A 22,709-nucleotide genomic window follows, 5' to 3' on the forward strand; every position below is an offset into this window, starting at 1 on the left:
TTCTCAATTCCAAGTGCAGCAGGTACTTTGCCCCGATTCCCCATTTGCCCCCTGTCTTTTTTATGCCTCCCCCCACCTCCCTCATCCACAAGTTTCTCCAGAAAGCATTTCAGAGGAAAAGCAAGGTAATGCTCATTGCTCCATTCTAGCCTTGTCAAGTGTGGTTCCCCTTCCTGTGACCTCATCTAGTTTACCCTCCCTAGGTGCTGGATCCTTGTCAGGATGTTCTATCCCCCCCCCCCAATCCGGGTTACCTCACTCAGATATTCAAACTCTCATGTTGGCCACATGGTTTCTCCACTTCCAGTGTTGGCTAGAAACTCCAGGCTTTCTTCCCCAGTACACATCCTTACATCATCCCGAAAAGTTTCGACCAGGAAGATTTATAAGAGCAAATGGAAAAGATTTTCTATTTGGGCCCTTGAGACAATTAGACCCCTTTTCAGCACCAATCCTAGCTGTTCTTGATTTCCTTGCTTCCATTTTCTGTAATGGAGCTAGTTATTTGAAAATTGCAACTTGCTGCCATTTCAAAATTTTACTCAGGTGAAAACCATACTTCTTTGGTGTCTCTGAGATTATGTAAGGCCTTTCTTAAGGGTACCTTTTTACTTCTGTCCCTTATTAAGGACCCCACTCCTCCACAAGATTTAACAGTTCTTCAAGCTTTGACCTAACCTCTCTTTGAGCCTTCAACCAAGGCAGATTTAAAGTGCTTGTCATAAATTCTTTTCCTGGTCACCATTACTTGGATAGCAGAACGCCAGGTGCTTTCTTCCCAGCCATCATACCTAATTTTTCATAAGAACAGAGTATCCCTTTGGACTAAATCTTCCTTCCCACCTACTTATTTATTTTTTTCTGAAAATTTCCAGCAAGGGAGAATACATGCTGCATCTGTTGAATGTTCATAGACAACTTAGATTCTTATTTTCCAAGAAGTACACATTTCAGAAAATCAGATCAATTGTTTATTTCCTTTTCCAAAGCTGAGTTAGGCAAAGCAGTATCTTAAGTAACTTTGGCTTAGATGACTCACTGCATTGCATTGCTTTTGTATGTAAGATTAACTGCTTGTTATTGTCCAAACCACCTAAAGCTTATTCCACCAGATCTATGGCCACATCAACTTCTTTTTGATCCAAAGACTATATAGATGGCATTTGTGCAGCTGCCACATGATCCAGTGCTCATACCTTTATAACTCATTACAAATTGGACATCCTGTTTAGGAATAGAGAAGCATATAACTCTGCTGTAGACTGGAATATCTTTCCAAATAGCCTTCCTTGAGGGCCACACAGGGTTACTGTAGCTGAGGGCTCTGTTCCTTCAGTTGAGGAACAGACAAAAAAGATGACATCAGATGTTAGTTATGTATTCACCATAATTCTGCATATATGGTGTCTGTTTTTGACCTTCCTCAACATCCCACCCTCCAGACCCATTTCTAATTTCTTAATCCCCTAGTGTGTCCTGAGGGGTATTTCCTCTGTCTTGCTGCTTGAGCTCCAGGCTCCTCCTCCTCTGTTTTTAGACTATAGCTGGTATACCACTTGTTTTGGGATATATTAATGGCTGTTTTTTATTTGACACATATTGGTTAGCAAAATAGAGGGCAAACTCATCTGAGGTAGCTAAGGTGAAGAGTGGATTGCGATAAGGGGAAGAGCTCGAGCTTTGGACCCTAAAGTCTAATGAACTGGCTGATGCCAGATCCAAGACCCATCAGTTGAGGAAGGACAAAAACAGACAGCACAGATGCAGAGTTATGGTGAGTATATAACTATAATTTTTAGCTGACTTGGTGTAGAGGTCTTTGTTCAGGAATAGCCTTGAGTAAGCTATGGGATAGTATGAAGTTATTGATATTTTGCTGTCCTTTCTCCGAAGGAATCTCAGGAAAATGTGACCACTGTTCCATTGCCAGACCATATAGAGTGTATGGCAGATATTTTGCTGGTTTATGTTATAAATTTAAATGTGTACTGTTGTTGCATATTGCATAACCATGGGTCAAACTTACACATATATTATCTGCAAGAACCCAGCTGTCCAAGTAGATAAACATCCTTCCCTGTACTGCACAGGAATAAGCATGCAGTGCTTGCTTTGTGAATAATTAGGGGGTTGTCATGTCCAGTGCGGTGTCTAAGAAGCCATTATCTTTGATAGGGGTGAAGCTGGGTGGGGTCATAGTCTGAAAAGCCACATGGATCAGACTGGAGACTATAAACCTCAAGGTCTGAAAACAATTCTTCTAATTTATTGCAATGCAAGGTTCTCTTACAAAGCAAAATTTAATGTTGTGATTGTAAAAGCTTTTTTGACTACACTGTATGCTCAGATTTCTCCTACCCTGTCTCATTAATGTGTGGACCTCCAGTCATTTGGAAAATTCCCTCTTTGGAACCATTGGTCTGATGGAGGAGAAGAGGAAGTATGCCAAGAATCAGGCTTGATGAGAGAATGTGCAGCCAGTTGAAGTAGAAGGTAGACTTGGAAGTAAAAATGGCATAAACAAGCTAAAATGTGTATTGTTTCATCTGTTTGTGAGTAGCAGCCTTTGTCTTTTCAGACCATGTTACATTTGTTTGTTGTGGTGAGAGAATGGGAAGGTGCCAGTTCTGTTCGATGAAGTGTATGCTGCTGCTTTATAAACTATTTTTTTTTTCCAGCTTCCTCTGGACTTCTTCAGTTTGAAGTATGTCCACTGACTGACACTTGTTTTAGTGTATCCTTCCAGCATCCTGTCAATGAATCTCTGGTGTGTGGTAAGTAGTCTTTATGAATACTTTTAAAATTAGTTGACAGTTGTTAAGTGGAAACATATGAATATGTATTTGTTTTCATTAAACAATGTTTGCTGTAGTAGAGAAGTATGTGGCACTTTGCAGAAGACAGGTTCAAGTTCTCAGCATGATTCTTTTTTGTCAGAATTTGCGTGTAGATGTTGCAGTCTCAAACCTTGGCCATTCGTGGACGAACCGCTGTAAAAAAATTGCACATCTGTTCAGATGTCCTGACTGAAATCACTGTTGGCACTGTTCCTAACATATGGGTTGTCACCTCTGACGTCTGGCCAGAGTACCAAAGCTTTACCTTCCATAGGTCATGTGTCTGATGTATGACCTCAGCTCGTATGCTTTGAGGTATATCTCACTGCCAGCCGAAATGCAGGTTATGCATCTGTCAGACTTTTCAGTGTTGGATCATTGGTACTTTTCTCTGTCTATTCAGATAAGTGCCCCACTGGAGGAGCTTCCTTTCTGCATTGGAATTTTTGTTAAATTTGTAAATGTCAGGTGGAGTAAGTGCAAGTGAGATAGGCAGATTCCATACAAGGACTTGCATACCAAGTGTCTTTTCTACTTAGACTCAGAACACTATCACAAGTCTTGCTCTGTTGGTTGTTCATTCCAGAAACCCTTAATTTTTAGGCTTTCTTCGCTCAGCACTTTCCTCAAGACCCAATCCAAGATGGCTAACTTGTCTTCATCAGACATCCCTCTGTTTCTGAAGAAAAGAATTAAAAGGCCTTGAGTGGATCTGCATTCTAGTCTTTGAATCCAACATGTACCCATTGAGGTTTCAGAACCCGCAGTACGTCAGACTGCTGTTCAGTTGCCCACTAACGAGATTCTGTCCGAGACTGATACAGCTTAAAGCCTTGCAGAGTACCACTTTATTCAGGGAACCATGTGTTATCACTTCAGAAGGACCGCATGGCAGCCATTCAAATTCTAGTTAGAGAAGAAATCCTAGGCTCTCTAATAGAGATCACACATGGTTCCAAACCACCACATCTCATCCAAAAGGATGTACTTTATAAAAAAAAAAAAAAAAAGGCAGAACACTAAACTAAGCATGTGGCTTAGAGTGAAGGAGTGGACAGACTTTTCACAAGGGCTATTCATACTATTTTGTTTTTGAAGCCCCCTTAGTTCTTGTTTCCACAACCACAGGTTACTCCTGTTAAGCCTACTCTGGTTTCCTCTTCCTCTGATAAGAAGCAGGACTCTGGCTCTGACCATTCTCTGGACTGTTCCTCTCATCTGCATTCTTTAGGACAAGTCTTTTCTGATGAAGGGGATTCCCTCTCACCGGATTCCCATGTAGAGGAATCTTCTTTTTGGGAAACTGTACAGTGTGATGAAACACTTGGATTGGCATTCCTCACAGATTTCTGATGTTCAGAAGAGGTACTTACACCCCCCTTGGAGATAGATACCCCCTGCCCTTTCTCAAGTCCCTCCTGTGCTTGAGGCTTTCCAGAACACCTTCAGAAAGCCTCTTCTGTACCTGATTCTCAACCGCCAGCTCTGAAGAGACCAAACAGCTTTAACAAGTTTCCTCATGACATGAAATGTCTTTATAAGAACCTTGTGGGAGACCCTTCTGCAGTATCTCTTTTCCTCTTCAGATAAGCCCTCCAAGGTTCTATCCAGTGCTAATACCTTACCCACTGATAAATATAGTAGAGCTGTGGATAGATGGGGGGGGGGAGGAGATTTTACACCTCTGCTACCCTGGCCTTTAGGGCAATTAATTACCACACTCAAATGACAAAGTATTGGATTTCTGTTCTTAGTTCCTTAAACAAAACTGCCTTGGATCCTTCTACAGCAGACGCGGGGCTTATTTTTACAGGCCACTCAGATTGCCACATGGAGCATTAAGTGCAGTTGTGATGCTGTGGATGCTTCTTCTAGAGCAGCTGCCACGGAATCTGTAGATATGCATGGCTTAGCAGTCGGCATATGCCTGAGGATCTTAAATCAAAGATTCTAGATTCACCCTTGTACAAAGACTTACTGTTTGGCATGCAGGCAGCCAGTCTGTTCAAAGCACTCCAAGGTAAGACTGTGAAAGTCTGCAAACAGATCCTACTCTCTTCAGTCCATGGATACTATAGGAATTTTCCTAAATCTACCTCCTTCATTAGAAGGAATCCAAGGCTAGAACATAAACAAAGGAAAACTCCCAGGAAAAGATACTCTGAAAAAATCCAAAGGGAACCTGTAGCTGGGAGTCCTCCATTTGGAGACAAAAACATGACTACCCCTGCAGCATTCCTCTCCTGTCCCCCAACCCCATTGCCCCTCTTTCTCAAAGGCTGTCACTGTCCCTTGCCAGGTGAGAAGCTATTACCACAAACAAGTGGATCCACTCCATCAGGGATGGCTGTGCCATGTCTTGGGAGAACCTTACTTCTCTGAAAGGCATCCTACTGCGTTTCCCAAATCAAATATCCATTCTACCATTATTCAAGACCTCTTGAATCAGGGTAACATCCAGCAAGTGCCAAAACAATTGATGGGAAAGGGGTTTTATTCCAGGATTTTCCTAGTTCCAAGAAAAGAAGGGCAGTGGAGACCCATCCTAGACCTGTCCATTCTGAACATTTACCTGAAAGTACCATCTTTCAAAATGCTCTTTTTTCAGATTCTTCTACCTTTCATTCTCTCACAGGCTTTCTCAGTGTCGTTAGATCTCAAGGACTCCTACCTTCACATTTCTATTCATCCCTGTTTCAGGAGATTCCTCAGGCTTTCCTCTGGCTCCTCACATTTTCAGTTTACTGCTCTGCCTTTTGGTGTTTTCATAGCCCCAAGAGTGTTCACAAAATGCCGAACACCTGTAGTAGCTTTTTGCCACACTTGAATTCATATTATTACCCTACCCAACGGCTTTCTGATCCATGCTTTTTCCCCTCAAGAGTCTTCTTCACCATCCTGATTTCACCTTCAATCTTCTGACCGGTCTGGGTTGCACTATAAACTACCAAAAATTACACATGGTTCTTGCACAGGACCTGCTGTTTCTGGGATGCAGGCCATACACACAGAAAGCACATGCCTTCCTGCTTTAGTAGACGGTTCTCAGTCTATGCAATTATTTAAAAGGACTTCTCCTCTGCAACTCATTGCTCTGCAAGAGAGATATGCAGTACTTTGGGACTCATGGCAGCCACCATCACCATGATGTTCTTCGTGTTTCACTGTTGTAGTCATTACATTTGGGTTATCTGCTTGCAGTTAGCCCTCAGTCGGCCTGATTATCGAAGTCTTGGGTCCTGCGTCGCTTGCTGTCTCATCTTCCATGGTGTCAGGTAGTCAGGGGTATAAAGCATGCAGCCGATGCCATTACATCAGTCTTTCTTGCCATGCGGTGCCTGAAGCAGAAGCAGTTCGCAACTGCTGGTCGGCCGACTCCTGAAATTTTCATTTTCAAGTTTCAGATCTGAAGTCTTCCACAAAGCTAAGTACCCCATTGGGGAAACTTTCTTGCTCTAAACAGATGTCAGTAAAAGTTAACAAATGTATTTCTTGTGGAAAGCAAATACCTCATAAAGATTTTCATTCGTACTGCATTCCTTGCTTAGACCCAGACCACGACGTTCCTCGCTGTCGGTTTTGTGCCTTATTCAAACCTCAAACTATTCGTCATCTGTTCATTTTTGCATCTAAATATTTTGGTACTCAGTGCAATTATCCAGAAATGGCTTCAGTAAGCCACCCGACTACCGAAATTCCAAAAAAATGCAAAGATAAAGACGGAGACAGGCAGCATAGGTCCAAAGCTGCCGACAACGCTTCCGTTAAGCTAGTCCCTAGTTCACCAGTACTCAGTGAGGTGCTTTTGCAGCCCCCAATACCCACTACTTCAGATTCGCAGGCCTCTACTGAGACCCATTCAGAGTCCGGTATGCCGCGAGATGCTTTTTTCGACTGTGGAACCTGCGGATGTCTCTACCTTGGATGGGTCCGGAGCCACTGTGAGGGCACTGGCTTCTGAGGGTATATTCAGGCCCTACTGACTTGCATATTAAACCGGCGCCATCTTCTTCAAGGCCTAAATCTCGATCCACAACTAGAAAACTGACACCCAGACCGCATGGTCAGGCCCCTATGCCTAAAAAAACAAATTAGAATGGCTGAAGACCTTATTACTCTAATCAGGGGAAGCAACCCTTCTCTCTTTGAGACCTAGAACTGATTTTCCTTCTGATTCTTCTGATCAGGATTCTGAGATTTCTGTTTTTTCTGATGACCAAGAGTTGCCCTTATCCTACCTATGGGGATTCTGATGCAGAGCACTCTATTCCCCCTGCTTCCTCTCCAGATGATTTCTCTTTTGGTGAAACTTTGCATACTCTTAGGGAGCATTTATGCTGGGAAAGTCAGGATTACTCTGACTCCAAAAAGAGGCTTAGGGAATTCTTACTCCTACCTCAACACAGGCCTTTAGCTAAACCTCCTGTACTGGACATTGTGGATGATGCCTTCTTGGAATCTAGCCTGGCCCCTGACACTTTACCCCTGGCTCCCAGAAAACCTAACTGGTATTAGAGTACCTGACTTTCACAAGTTCCTCTTTAAGAATTCTACTGCAGATCCTGAGACCATTTCACAGGGACCCAAAGGCATTAAGGCTACTACTGCCAAAAACCTTGCCACCTCTGACAGAGATTCCAGAGCTCTGGACAGATGGGGGAAGAAGGTTTCCACGTATGCAACTTTGGCCATTAGGGCTTTAAACTGCCGGTTTCATATGTTAAAGCATCAGCAGCATATTATTGGATTGCTTAAACAGAAAATGATGTTGATTCCTGACTGTACTGAAAATAAAGAATTACTGGATTTAATGCATTCTGCTGAACAAGTTGGAAAACATACTTTGCAATGTGGTTTTGATTCATTAGAGGCATCTTGCAGGGCTGCTGTCACTGGGTCTGTACTTAGAAGGCATGCTTGGCTTAAGGAGCAAACTTTGCCAGATCATGTTAAAACTAAATTACTGAATGCTCCCTTAAACCAAGACCACCTGTTTGGCAACCAACCAGAAGAAGTACTTAAGATGGAGGAAGAAGCTAAATCTATGCAAACTGTTAAATATTTCCTACAAGTACAGCCTCCAAGATTTAGTAGGCACTGGTCTTCTAAGAATTGGTCCTTTCCTACCTCTTCCAGGACTTCTCAGTCCAAACCCAGAACCAGCAGACCAACCAAGCCTCGGTCTCAAGGTACTCACAGGCCTAAGCAGTGGGGGGGCTCCCACTTCCAAAGCTGGAAGTAGTAAGACCCCCCCACCCCCATGGTAAACTGTCACAATGACTTAACTTTAAACCTTCCAAGCCCTGCTCAACTGACTGTTCCTTTAAGGGGAAAGATCGCCCTGCATGCAAAAAACTGGGAGTTCATTATCCAAGATAAATGGGATGATGTTAAGTTGTCAATCTCGCCTTCATTCTTGCTGGATGGGTTCGGAGCCGAACCTCTGCTCCGACTCGGCCTATTACTAAAGCTCGAGAGCTATTTTTACCGGCTTGAGGCTATCCTATGTCCCATAATGCTAGGCGTGATATACCCAGATTTTGTTTGCTGCTTCAGCTACGAGGTTGCGTCTTTTTGCCGGCTCAGGTTAGATTAATATTTTTTCTTGGTTTTAGTCAGCTTTTTGGGTTAAAATATTGGCGATAGTGTTTTATAGTAACTACCCTTTAAATCCCTGTTTAGGATTCCCTCTTAGGTAGTTTTAATAGTTTTTTTCCCCTCACCTAATAGGCCCTTGGCCAATCCTCTTCCATACTTATTTGTCTGTAGTTGTATGTGTGTGCCTAGTTAGATTGTATTAATAAGTGCGGGGTTTTGTTATATTTTTCTGGTCTGTTACAACTTTTGTGTGTGTGTTTGATTATGACTAGACCTCCCTTAATTGTCCTTGTCTGACAGTCATCCCTTTTTTTCAGGATGTCTAAAGACACTAAGGTTTCGGGCTTCAAGAAGTGTGACTCGTGCTGTCAGAAGATGTCTGACAGACGGTCACACTTCTTGTGTATATTGCTTGGGCCCTCTGCACATGCAGGACTCTTGTTCTGTCTGCCATGCGTTCAGCCCAAGAGTCCTGCAGGAACGCAGAAATAAACTTATTTTGAGCGACTTGTTAAAGCCTGAAGGTTCCCTGGCTAAGCCTTCGTCGGGTAAACCTTCTAAGCCCGCCAAACCATCGGCTCCATGTTCGGAGCCATTGCCGAGCGGTGCTACTACTACCACTGCATCAGTTCCGGCCGGAACTGATGATTCGAGGCCTCAGTCGGCTCTGACTCTGTCGGAGCCGTCTTCAAGCAAGAAGCGTTCCAGGTCTTCTTCCCTGGAATCGGTCCATTCGGCTCTGAAATCTCCCTTGTTATCGGAGTGGAGTCACAGGTCTCATTCCTCTCCGTCTTCCAGGCTGTCGGACCATGACCTCGAGAGGGTGGTTAGCAGACTACTTAAGTCGCAGGCACTGGCCCAAATGTTGCATAGCCCTCCTCATCAGGCAGTGGCTTTCACTACTCCCTCTTCGATTCCTCCTCCGACTCTTCCTGTGAGTTTGAAGCCGGAGATCGTAGGTGTCGGGACCGTCTGAGCCAATACCACCCCTTTTGGCTCCCTCGTCGACTCCAATCTCTTCCTTGGTTCCATCCTTGGAGGGATCCAGGCGCCGAGACACACTCGTCTGCTCAGAGGGGGCGAGTGGCATCGGACCCTTGTCTGACCCCGTTCTCCCTTTCGGAGCTTCGGTGCAGGTGAGTTCGGCCCCGACATCGGCCTCGGAGCCGTCCCTCTCGGTGTTGGGAGGAGTCCTTGTCTCTTCAGAGCGGGGACCCCCTTCCCTGCCTGATAAGGGGCCTTTGAGGTCATGAGGAGTGTGCTGCCCCCTGTGCCTGCTCCATGGTCGGCTCCTTCGGCTCCTCCCTCTATGGTGCCTGCTTCAGTCTCTACCTGCTCTCACGATCCCGAGCGTGGAGAACCGATGCTACAGGTAGCCCCATTGGGCGTATCTTCCTCTTCTGAGGCCTCCCCTGATCCTTCAGGGGAGCCCCCTCGAAAGCGAAAATGCAAGAGGAAGCATGTAGACTCCCCTGAGTCTTTCGCATCGGACACTGACTTGGATGACTCAGAAGGGTCCCCCTCTGAGGATGTCTCTTTTTCTGACATCCTGGAGATTCTTAAGCAGAGGGGAAATAGGTCTGCCCTTAACCCTTCTGAGGACGAGTCTGTATACCTGGATGCGTTCGGTTCTCACTTTTCCACCTCCTGGGTGTCTCCGCCTTTCGACCCGCTAATGGATGTGGTGGCTCGAAAGGCGTGGATGGCTCCGGATACTATGGAACCAACTCCCCGGAGGCCTACAAAATTTATTACAGCCCCTTCTGACAAGCACTTTCTAACTAAGGGTGTCCCTGTTGATGCCATGGTGGTGGCGGCGGCCACTAAAAAGGAGTTGGCTGACCCTTCAGTACCTGTCCATCCTCCTAATAAGGAATCTAGGACTATGGACAGGTATGGCAAGCGGATGTTTTCCTCAGCAACCTTTGCTATGCGGTCGCTGAATTATTTGTGCCATTTCACCTGTCTCCAGAGAGACCTTCTCAAGGAACTGGGTGATAACCTTACAGGACCCATCAGCTGTGGGGTCTCAGGAAAAGATCAACTCCCAGCTGGGGACCCTAAACTCTATTGTCAACTCCTCCATGCGGCTCATTTTCTATGCAGCCGATGGAGCAAGTAGGGCTGCAGGCACGGGCGTCGCTCTAAGGAGATACGCCTGGATGCGGCTTTGTAATTTTGCTGACCCCTTCAAGGTGTCCTTCACTAGCACCCCCTTTGATGGTTCTGCCTTGTTTGGACCTCAAGTGAAGGATACATTGACCAGGTGCGAGCAGGAAGGCAAGACTCTCTCTGCTGTAGGAGTCCATTTTTCTACCCCTTTTAGAACATACCCTAAGGGTCAGAAAGGTGGGAAAATGAGGTTTCGCAAACCCCAGGGAGTACTGCCTGACGCATGTGGTGAGCTTCCCTCCAGAGGCAGAGGAGGGAACAATAATAGACACCACCCGAGGGGCAGGGGGGTCCACAGGATCAGGGTAGCAGAGAATCATCCTCTGACAAACCCTTCCAGCACCCCTGAGGAGCTGCCCGACTGTCCACCTTCGGAGGCAGTCGGGGAAAGACTATCACTGTACCCAGAAGCCTGGCATTCCCTCACGCAAGACAATTGGGTATGGTCGATCATATCCGAGGGTTACAAAATTCCCTTTATTCATACCCCACAACCGCCAAAAGGGTCCCTTCCAGACGTTTCACCCGGTCTGAGGGATCAAGCAGCATTAGAAATTTCAAAGCTTCTAGGAAAAAAGAGCCATCCAGCCAGTCCCAGCAGACCTGCAAGGATCCGGAATCTACTCCAAGTTCTTTTTGGTACCAAAAAAGACAAGGGGACTGGAGACCTATTTTGGATCTCAGCAGGCTGAACAAGTCTGTTCAAAGAACGAAATTCCGGATGGTCACGCTTCAGTCCATTCCTGCCCTTCCTGGGTCAGGACAATTGGATGTGCTCTATAGACCTTCAGGATGCGTACTATCATATCAAAATGAACAGGCGCTCCAGGAGGTTTCTCCGCTTCCGGCTGGGAGCCAGTCACTACCATTTCAGAGCCCTGCCCTTTGGCCTCACCACAGCCCCCAGGGTGTTTACCAAATGCATGGCAGTGGTTGCGGCTCACCTGAGATGAAAAGGATTCCAGGTGTTTTCATACTTAGATGACTGGCTCCTTACTGCCACCACCAAGTGTCAGCTACTTCATTCCAGAGATTATACCCTCCAAATTTGCAATGAGCTAGGTATCTCTCTGAACTCCGAAAAGTCTGCCTTGTTAGTCTATTACCTTCATAGGTGCTGTTTTAAACACTGTGGAACTGTCAGCAAAACTGCCTGTACAAAGGATTTCAGACATTCAAGGTCATGTTCAAATCCTTCTACAAGAGAGCAGAGTCCAGGCCAGATTCGTACTAAAAACCCTAGGTCTCATGGCAGCAGCTATCACATTACTCCCCCTAGCTCGCTTTCACATGCGGATCCTGCAATGGATGCTGTTATCCCAGTGGTCCTTTCAACAGCTTCCAATGTCACACAGCATTCTAATCACTCAGTCATGCAAAAGACAACTTTCGTGGTGGATGATCTCCCCTCAGGTTCTTCAGGGCAGACCCTTTGCCCTTCCTCCTCTTGTGGCTACTGTGACAACGGATGCCTCCCTGATCGGGTGGGGGGGGGGGCATTTTCAGGGCAGGACAGTCCAGGGCACATGGCAGCCTTTCGAAAGCCACCTGCACATAAATGTCTTGGAAATGAGAGCGGTGCTTTTAGCGTTGCAGGCCCTTCAACACTCTCTACCCACCGGGACTATTGCAGTTCAGACAGACAATATGTCTGTAGTGTGGTACATCAACAAGCAGGACGGAGCCAGGTCCTATCCCCTATGTTGAGAAGCACTCAGACTGTGGCAGTGGGTGATCTCTTCTCAACGGTTTCTGGTAGCAATGCATATCTCCAGGAAGTCCAATGTCATAGCGGACAGGCTGAGCAGAGCCATTCTCATGCCCCACGAGTGGTCTCTCAGTCAGCTAGTAGCGGAAAAAATCTTCAGGAGGTGGGGTCAGCCTTGCTGCGATCTTTTTGCAACCCCTCAAAACAGCAAGTGCCCAGACTTCACCCTCTTCCCTCTCCCAGGTCCCCCCCCCCCCCAGAGATGCTCTAGTCCACAATTGGCCCCGGGGTCTTCTGTATGCTTTTCCCCCCTTTCCCTTAATTACTCATCTAATCCAGAAAGCAACTATTTTGAGATCTAGAATGATCCTTGTTGCCCCCTTACTGGCCTCGACAAATTTGGTTCCCGTTCCTGCAACGTCATCTACTAGATCAACCCTGGCATCTGGACCCAGCGCCAGATCTTCTGACACGTCAGTCAGGCGGGCTGCATCAATCTCTCCAATCTCTCAAACTCACAGCTTGGTTGCTGCACTTCCAAACCTAGCCAGGCTACCCTCAATCTCTCATTCAGTTCGTGACACCATCCTCGCTTCGCACAAGTCTACTACCAGAAAGACTTACGCTAGCAAATGGAAGTGATTCTCTGTTTGGGCAGGGGAGAAACAAGTTGACCCTTTTACAGCCCCTGTCCATGCAGTCTGAGTTTTTGGCAGAACTTTTTCAAATGGGATCTTCAGCCACCATCAGAGTTCAGTTGGCAGCCATTGCGAATTTTCACATTGGATTGTCAGAGACCAGCATTATGTCACACAAACTTTGTAAAGCCTTTCTAAAAGGAACCCTCTTACTTAGGCCCCCGGTAAAAGATCCTCCCCCACCTTGGGACCTAAATTTGGTGCTGTCGTCTTTAATTCTCCCTCCCTTTGAACCTGCTGCTTCCTGTTCATTAAAGTTGCTCTCTTAGAAAACTCTGTTTTTAGTAGCCATCACTTCAGCGAGAAGGGTATCAGAACTTCAAGCCCTTTGTGTTCGCCCTCCTTACCTTGTTTTTCACAAAGATAGAGCATCACTTAGGACTAATCCGTCCTTTTTACCCAAAGTACTCTCTGAAAAAAATTTGAGTCAGACCATCGATCTTCTTCCCACTTTATGCCAATAGGTCTGAATGGAAGTTACATTGTCTAGACGTTCAATGTCAATTACGCTTCTACCTGGATAGAACCAAGCAGATGAGGAAATCAGAACAGCTCTTCCTGTCTTACGCGGAAGGAAAACAAGGCCTGCCAGTTTCCAAAGTAACCTTGTCCAGGAGGTTGACCTCTGTCATCATGTTGATTTACGAATTGAGGCATAAAGAGCTCCCTATTAAGCCCAGAGCCCATTCAACCAGAGCATTAGCTTCTTTAGTAGCCTTTCAGGCAAGATTGCCAATGGACTCCATTTGTGCAGCAGCCACATGAGCCTCTCCTCATACCTTCATTTCTCATTACAAGCTGGACATGACCTCTAGAAGTAGGGCTGATTTTGGTTCCACTGTACTCGAGAGTTTGTTCCATTGAGCCACCCAGGACTAAGGTGCTAGGGACGCTGTCCCATCCAGCAAGAATGAAGGCGAGATTGACAACTTAACATTGAGAAGTTATGTACTTACCATAACGTTCCATGTTAGTTGTCTTCTTCTCGCCTTCTTTTTTGCGTCCCACCCTCCATCCCCCTAGCCTGGCAAGACCGAGAGTATCTTCTGAGATGTGCTATCATGAGAGTTATCTCCTTAGCTACCTCTTTCCTTTTCTTGGTAGCTCTAGATGTATAGAGGTAGATTTTATATATATATATATATATATATATATATATATCTGGGTATATCACGCCTAGCATTATGGGACATAGGATAGCCTCGAGCCGGTAAAAATAGCTCTCGAGCTACCTCGGCTCCGAACCCATCCAGCAAGAAAGAAGGCGAGAAGACAACTAACATGGAACGTTATGGTAAGTACATAACTTCTCATTCATTGTGTGACACTGCTGCAGTCATTACACTTGGGATATCCTGCCGTCAGGCGGTTCCCCAGCCGGCCTGAGTTTCAAAGTCTTGGTCTGGCGTCGGTTGCTGTCGCCTCCTCCCTGACGTCAGTGCGACAGGGGTATACAAGATGCAGCCAACTCCATTTTTCACTCTTTCTTGCCGCGCGGTGCCCAAAGCAAAAGCAGTTCGCAAGTGCCGGTCGGCCTACTCCTTAGATTTTCATTCCGAATCCAGAACCGAAGTCTTCTACAAAGCTAAGTACCTCGTTGGGGAAACATTTTCTTGCCTCAGACCGATGTCAGTAAAAGTTAATAACTGTATTTTTTGTGGGAAGCAAATACCTCATAAGGATTTCCATTCTTATTGTATCCCATGCCTAGGCCCAGACCACACCGTTACTGGTTGTTGCTTTTGTGCTAGGTTTAATAAGCGCACTATTAAACGTTGGTTTAATTTTGCCCGATATTACTTTGGCAGAAAATTTAATTATACCATGCCGTCGGAACTTCCGACGACCGGTATTCATAAAAAGCGCAAAGACAAGGACAGGCATCCGAGGCCCAAAACTGACGACGAAGCCTCTTCTAGGCCAGTCACCGGTTCTCCTGTTTTCAGTGAGGCGCCTTCACAGTCCCTGACTACCACTTCTGCAGAACCACAGGCCGCCCCCGCCCCCCACGTGGAGATGGCTGGGCCTTCGGACGCACTAGCTTTTCAGCAGACCAAAATGATCCTGCAGAGGGATCCAGAGTACCTGAGCTACCTGCAGCTTCAGAGGGTGTCTTCAGACCTACGCAGCTAAGCATTAAACCCTCTTCTAAGTCAAAGCCTCCTTTAAAAACGAAAACAAGTACAGCATTCTGCAGGACAGGCCTCCATGCCTAAGAAACAAATGCTCAAAATGGCCGAAGACCTAATCACTCTGATCAGGGGTTCCCATCCCCCACCTGATAAAAGGCCTAGACAGGATGCAGATTATGATTCATCCGACCAGGGGTCCATTTCCTCAGACCTGGGATACTCTTTACCCCCTTATGAGGATTCTGATGCTGAGGAATCTATTCCATCATCCTCTCCGCCTGAGGACTACTCCTTTGGGGAAACATTACATACCATGAGGGAGAATTTCCATTGGGAAGGCCAGGATTATTCAGAATCCAAGAAAAGGCTCAGAGACTTCTTATTATTACCTCAACACAGACCCCTGGCTATTCCGCCAGTGCTAGATATTGTGGATGATGCGTACACTGAATCCATCTTAAATCCTGATTCCTTACCTCCAGCTCCACTTAAACCGGACAGATATTACAGAGTCCCTGACTCTCACAAATTTCTGTATAAAAGCCCTGTTGCTGATCCTGAAACTATTTCTCAGGGACCCAAAGGGGTTAAGGCCTCTTCAGCAAACAACCCAGTTCCCTCTGACAGAGATTCCAGAGCATTAGACAGATGGGGAAAGAAAGTATATACGTCTGCAGCTTTAGCAATGAGAGCCTTAAATTGCCAGTTTCACATGCTAAAATATCAGCAATTTTTGATGTCTCAGTTGAAAAAAAATGCTTCCAGACACAGATCCTCCTAATTTTAAAGAAATACAGGACTTATTGCATGCCGCTGAACAAGTGGGAAAGCATACTTTGCAGTGTGGTTTTGATTCTTTAGAGGCCTCATGCAGAGCAGCAGTTACAGGCTCTATCATTAGAAGACATGCATGGTTAAAAGAACATACGTTACCAGATCATGTTAAAGCTAAATTACTGGATGCACCTTTACAGCAGGATGTTTTATTTGGAGTTAAGGCAGAAGAGGTATTAAAGAAAATGGAGGATAAGGCAAAAATCTATGCAAACAGTGAAGGATTTATTACAGGTTCAGCCTCTTTGATTTAGTAGAAACTGGCCAACAAAGAATTGGTCCTTTATAGTTAATGACAGACCACAAATGGGCAGATACAGATGGCCAAGAGGTAGAGGTCAGCCACAAGGTCCTTACAGGCCTCGACAATGGGGTGCATCAGGCCGGAAAGAAGGGGAAGACAGGCACCAACCATATAAAAAACAGCCCCAATGACTTCCCACTCCAGCTGCCAAACAGCTCACTTTTTACAGTCCCTTTGGGAGGAAAACTGGCACTTTTGTATCACAATTGGCATATGATCACCCAAGACAAACTGGTTTGCAATATTATTTCAAAAGATTACAAGTTCCACTTTCACACTCTGCCAAGACTAAAAGGAATGCCAAATCTGCCAGTAAATCAATGGGCAGAGGCCCAAAAACAAATTATGGCACTCATGAACATGGGAGCTATTCAAAAGATACCACCACAGGAGCAAGGGCAAGGATTCTCAAGACTCTTTCTGGTTCCCAGAAAAGACAAAGTCTGGAGGCCCATTCTGGATCTTTCTTCACTAAACACTTACCTGGATGTTCCGAAATTCAAAATGTTGGCATTACAGCAGCTTCTTCCCAGGCTGGGCAAGCAAGCTTGGCTCGTGACTTTGGACCTCAAGGAGGCATACCTGCATGTCCCTATCAGACAAAACTGCAGAAGATACCTCAGGTTCTTAGCTGGTCCAATGCACTACCAATTCTTTGCACTGCCCTTTGGATTATCTACTGCGCCCAGGGTCTTCACAAAGTGCCTGGCACCAGTAATTGCATTTTTCAGACAGAAAGGAATTCAAATTTACCCATACCTGGACAACTGCCTGATTCAAGCAGAGAGCAAGGACATTCCTCTACAGCATCTGGCGTTTGTAAAAAAAAGTTAAGTTGCCTGGGGTACACAGTAAACGAAAAGAAGTCAAAACTAGTGCCCTCACAAGAGATAATATTCCTGGGTGCCAGCTTGAACACAATGGCCCAGATGGCTTTTCTCACGCCAGACAAGCAAGGACAACTGACACAATACTTTCAATTAATGGCAACAAAGACCCAACTCCCTGCAAGAAAAATTTTGCAGGCCTTGGGCTTCATGGCATCTTGCATACTACTAATTCCATATGCCAGACTGCATATGAGGAAACTACAATGGTACCTAAAGAATTTATGGTCTCAACACTCAGTTTGGAAACAGTTATACCACTAATACCTTGCCTTCAACAGGAGTTTCGATGGTGGGCTCAAGCTCACCTCAACAAGGGACAGCCTTTCACTCAACCCACAGCCAGGCAAACACTGACAACAGATGCATCTGATTACACCTGGGGAGCACACATGGCAGAAAAATGTATTCAGGGCAAGTGGTCCGCAGAACAAAGGCAGCTTCACATCAATCAAAAAGAGATGCTAGCTGTACAAAATGCCCTTATAGCTTTCAATGACCTGTTGCATCCAGCACAACTACTGCTAAAGACAGACAACACCACAGTTATGTGGTACATAAACAAGCAATGGGGCACTCATTCCTACCCCCTCTGCAGACAAGCCATGACCTTGTGGAACACAGCTCTAAACTATCAAGTTCAATCTACAAGCACAATTCCTGCCAGGAGAGAAAAACACACTGGCAGACGACTTGAGCAGAAATATCATGGATCCCCACGAATGGGAATTGAATCCTCAAATATTCAGAATGATGACAAAGAAATGGTGGAGCCCGGACATAGATCTGTTTGCCTCCCCAATGAATTGCCAGCTAAAGAAATTCTGCACAAGGAGTTACCATCAGCAAGCATGGAAAGTGGATGCCCTCTCATTCAGCTGGACAAACCTACAAGTATATGCTTTTCCACCACTGCCTCTTCTCCCAAAGGTACTCATAAAAGCCAGGCAAGAAGAGCCAAAAATTATCCTGATTACACCAGACTGGCCACGCCAGCACTGGTACTCAATCTTAAAAAACTTAGCACAAGGACCACCCTGGATTTTGCCTCAAATACCGCATCTGCTGTCACAGCACAACAATGTTACTCCACAGCCAGCTAAAGACACTAAACCTAGCTGCATGGAAGATTCCCTAGCCATGCAAGCAATGCCTCTCTCCAAAGCAGTTATGGATGTCATTCTGGAGGCCAGAAGGCCTAGTACCAGGAAAGCCTACTCGGATAAATGGAAGAGATTCTGTGTCTGGAACCAGGCTTACAGCCTTGACCCTCTTGTGCCAAACATTCCTCAGATACTACAATATTTGACTGAGATGCTGGACAAAGGCCTCTCCTTTTCATCCATCAAGATCCACGCCTTTGCCATCTCTGCACATTACAACACGGATCCACCAATTTTCTCTAATCCTTTGCTAAAACAGTACCTCAGAGGGGCTAAAAACACAAGACCGCCCCGTAGAGCACCTACTCCAATTTGGGACCTCAACTTTGTTTTGGAAAACTTAACTTTACCTCCTTTTGAACCAGCTAGCACAGCAGAATTAAAATACATTTCTTGGAAAACTGCTCTGCTCCTGGCAATAACTTCTGCAAGAAGAGCTTCAGAATTACAGGCACTAATGGCAGTGGAACCTTTCCTCATTTTCCACCAGGGCAGGGTGTCCTTAAGAACTAACCCTACATTTATGCCCAAGGTGGTTTCAAGTGCGTCTCTAAACCAAACCATTCACTTGCCTACTTTTTATCCAAAACCACAGAATAAAGGGGAAAGACTACTGCATTCATTGGACATTCACAGGCAGTTACGTTTCTACTTGGACAAAACCAAAGCTTTCAGAAAATCTGAGCAATTATTGGTAGTATATGCTGCAGCAGCACAGGGAAAAGCTATTTCAAAACAGACTATTTCCAAATGGATAGGACATTGCATACGTTTCTGCTGTACGCACCATGGAAAACCTGTGCCTAACAGCATTAGATCACACTCCACCAGGGCAACAGCCACTTCAACTGCCTACCTCAGAGGAGTACCTACCAAGGATATTTTGGAAGCAGCAACATGGAGTTCTGTGCATACCTTCACCAAGCATTACCATCTGCTTCTATACTCTAAATCCAGAGCTGGCTTTGCCTCTGCAGTGCTGCAGGGCCTTATAGCCACCACTAATACCTTATAGAACCAACCACCCTACCTCAGCTTTGGGATTCTACCCAAGTGTAATGACTGCAGCAGTGTCACACGATGAACATAGTACAGTTTTGTACCTACCATAAATGTAGATGTTAGAGTGTAGACACTGCTGCAGTCCAGGTTACCCTCCCTCCTTCCCCTCTTACTGGCTAGTACGTACCTAGTTCCTCTACCTTTTACTACCTATGGGGAGTATTTTCTGGTAGCTGAAAGTATGTTGTTTGAATTTCTTATGTATGTTTTATTAGCAATTTGAATTGCCTACCTATTTGGGAGCACCTGACATCTGGGGCAAGAAAAACTGAAGAAAATGGCGTCTGCTGCATCTTATATACCCCTGTCGCACTGACGTCAGGGAGGAGGCGATAGCAACCGACGCCGGACCAAGACTTTGGAACTCAGGCCGGCTGGGGAACCGCCTGACGGCAGGATAACCCAAGTGTAATGACTGCAGCAGTATCTACACTCGAACATCTACATGTATGGTAGGTACAAAACTGTACTTTTTAAATATAGTTTCCCAAGGATACAGATTCCAATTCCACTCCTTACCAACCCTAAACGGTTGGCCAGACCTACCCCCATATCAGTGGGCAGAGGCTCAAAAGCAGGTTCTCTCTCTTCTAAGCATCAAGGCTATTCAACCTGTCCCAGAAGAAGAATGGGGACAAGGTTTTTACTCAAAATTTTTCCTGGTTCCCAGAAAAGACAATTCCTGACGTCCTATCCTGGATCTGTCTATCCTAAACACCTATTTGGTAATTCCAAAATTCAAAATGCTGACTCTTCATCAGCTGCTTCCCATGCTAGGCAAAAATGCCTGGTTGGCAACACTGGATTTAAAGGAAGCCTACCTGCACATCCTAATCAGGGAATCTTGCAGAAGATACCTATGCTTCAGTGCAGGGCTGCATGCATTATCAGTTCTCTGCACTGCCCTGCACCCAGGGTATTCACAAAGTGCCTAGCTCCAGTCATTGCATTTTTCAGGCAAAGAAATATTCAAATATACCCATACCTGGACGATTGTCTAATTCGGGCAGAAATCTGGGACATACTACTAAATCATCTGACATTTTTAATGAAACTGCTAACTTCTCAGGGGTACACCATAAATGAAAAGAAATCGCATCTAGTACCCTGCCAACAAATTGTATTCCTGGGAGCAAGTTTGAATACAACTTCCTAGATAGCCTACCTCACGCCAGAGAAGCAAGTTTATTTGACAGCCTACTTCAAACTACTGGCCACAAAGACCCAGCTATCTGCAAGCAAAATACTGCAATCCCTGGGATCCATGGCCTCTTGCATTCTACTAATTCCATATGAAAGACTACATATGAGGAAACTGCAATGGTATCCAAAAAGCCTATGGTGTCAACATTCTCAGGACCTAGAATCAATGATTCCTATCATCCCTTGTCTAAAGACAGAGTTCCTTTGGTGGGCAGAGGCCTGCCACCACAAGGGACTGCCATTCACTCTACCCCCTGCCGCCCAGACCCTAACAGTAGATGCATCAGATTATGCATGGGGGGCTCACTTGGCAGGGCAGTGCATTCAGGGCAAATGGAACCAGAGTCAAATGCACCTGCATATCAATCAAAAAGCAATGTTAGTTGTACAGAATGCCTGACCCCCTTCAAGGACCACATTCCTCCAGGACAATTATTGGTAAAGGCGGACAACACCACTGTTATGTGGTACATAATCAAGCAGGGGAGAACCCACTCATACCCTCTCTGCAGAATAGCCATGGCTCTGTGGAACACAGCCTTGAGCTCCCAAGTGCAGCTACAGGCTCAGTTCCTGCTAGGCAAGCTAAATACACTGACAGATGATCTAAGCAGAAATCTCCTGGACCAACACGAGTGGAAACCGGAACCAATATATTCAACATTTTGAGAAACAAATGGGAGAGCCCAGAGGATAGACCCGTTTGCCTCCCCTCAGAACTACCAATTGGACAAATTCTGCACAAGGACTCCCCACAAACAAGTTTGGAAAGTGGATGCCCTGTCCTTCACCTGGAGAAACCTATCAGTCTATGCCTTTCCCCCTTTGCCTCCCCTCTCCAAAGTGCTACTAAAGATCAAACAGGGCAAACTGAGGACAATACTGATTGCACTAGACTGGCCACATCAACACTGGTACCCCCTCTTCCGCAGTGTCACTGCTGGAACCATGGCACCTGCCTCAGACCCCTGCCCTGCTGTCCCAGCAGGAGGGCCAGATTCTGCACCCACAGCTTCAAACCCAGAACCTTGCAGCCTGGCTAAATTACCTGATCTCTCCATTACCATCCCTCATTAAGCAAGTGATGGATGTCATCCTGGACGCAAGGAGGTCTAGTACTAGAAAATCCTATGCTGAAAAATGGGAAAGATTCTGTTCCTGGAGCCAAACTCGGGGGATGCGCACAAGTGCCCAATTTACCGCATATTCTTCAATACTTAACTGAGATGCTTCACAAAGGGCCTTTCCTTTTCTTCTATCATAATTCATGCCTCGGCCATTTCAGCTCATTATAATACAGAGCCACCACTCTTCTCTCATCCACTGCTGAAGCAATTCCTCAGAGGGGCCAAAACTTAAGACCACCCCAGTAGAGAGCCCCTACTCCAGCCTAGGACCTTAACTTTGCATTGGAAAAACTAACTCTACCTCCTTTTGAGCCAGCTGCAAATGCAGAGTTAAAATTCCTTTCTTGGAAAACCGCCTTCCTTATAGCCATCACTTCAGCAAGAAGGGTGTCTGAATTACAGGCCCTCATAGCAGTGGAGCCTTTCATCATTTTTCATGCGGACAGTGTGCCCTTCAGGATCAATCCCTCCTTTATGCCCAAGGTGGTATCCAGTGTGGCCCTTAATCAGTCCATTCATTTGCCAACCTTCTTTTCTAATCCACAGAACAAAGGGGAACGAATACTGCACTCATTGGACGTGCACAGACAACTTAGATTTTACTTGGACAGGACTAAGCCTCTCAGGAAATCTGAACAGCTGCTGGTTGCACTTGCTGCAGGGGCATAGGGGGGAAAGCCATTTCAAATCAAACCATTTCTAAGTGGATAGGCCATTGCATTCATTTCTGCTATAGCTCCATGGAAAGCCTACCCAACAAGGGGATAAGACCTCATTCCACCAGGGCTGCGTCTACCTCTACAGGGAGGGACATCCTAGAAGCTGCTACCTGGAGTTCTGTACATACCTTCACCAAGCATTACCACTTGCCAGTCTTTTCTAAATCCAGAGCTGGTTTTGCCACTGCAGTCTTGCAGGGCCTTTTAGCTGGTCCTAATGCTGTCTAACTGCCTCCTCCCTTCCTTAACTTTGGGAATCTACCCA

The 22,709-nt window shown here is 45.7% G+C and overlaps 1 protein-coding gene across 1 annotated transcript in view; it reads left to right on the forward strand.

The window, feature by feature from the left end:
* MED1 (mediator complex subunit 1) overlaps positions 1-22,709 on the forward strand; it is a 1,231,128-nt gene that overhangs the window by 920,875 nt on the left and 287,544 nt on the right. The window contains exon 11 of the mRNA XM_044054941.1: positions 2,641-2,774. Within this exon, the coding sequence (XP_043910876.1) occupies positions 2,641-2,774 (134 nt within the window). The remainder of the gene's footprint in view (positions 1-2,640; positions 2,775-22,709) is intronic.

The sequence above is a fragment of the Protopterus annectens genome, chromosome 13.part0, assembly GCF_019279795.1.
Source record: "Protopterus annectens isolate FY-2018-M chromosome 13.part0, PAN1.0, whole genome shotgun sequence".
NCBI lineage: Eukaryota > Metazoa > Chordata > Ceratodontiformes > Protopteridae > Protopterus > Protopterus annectens.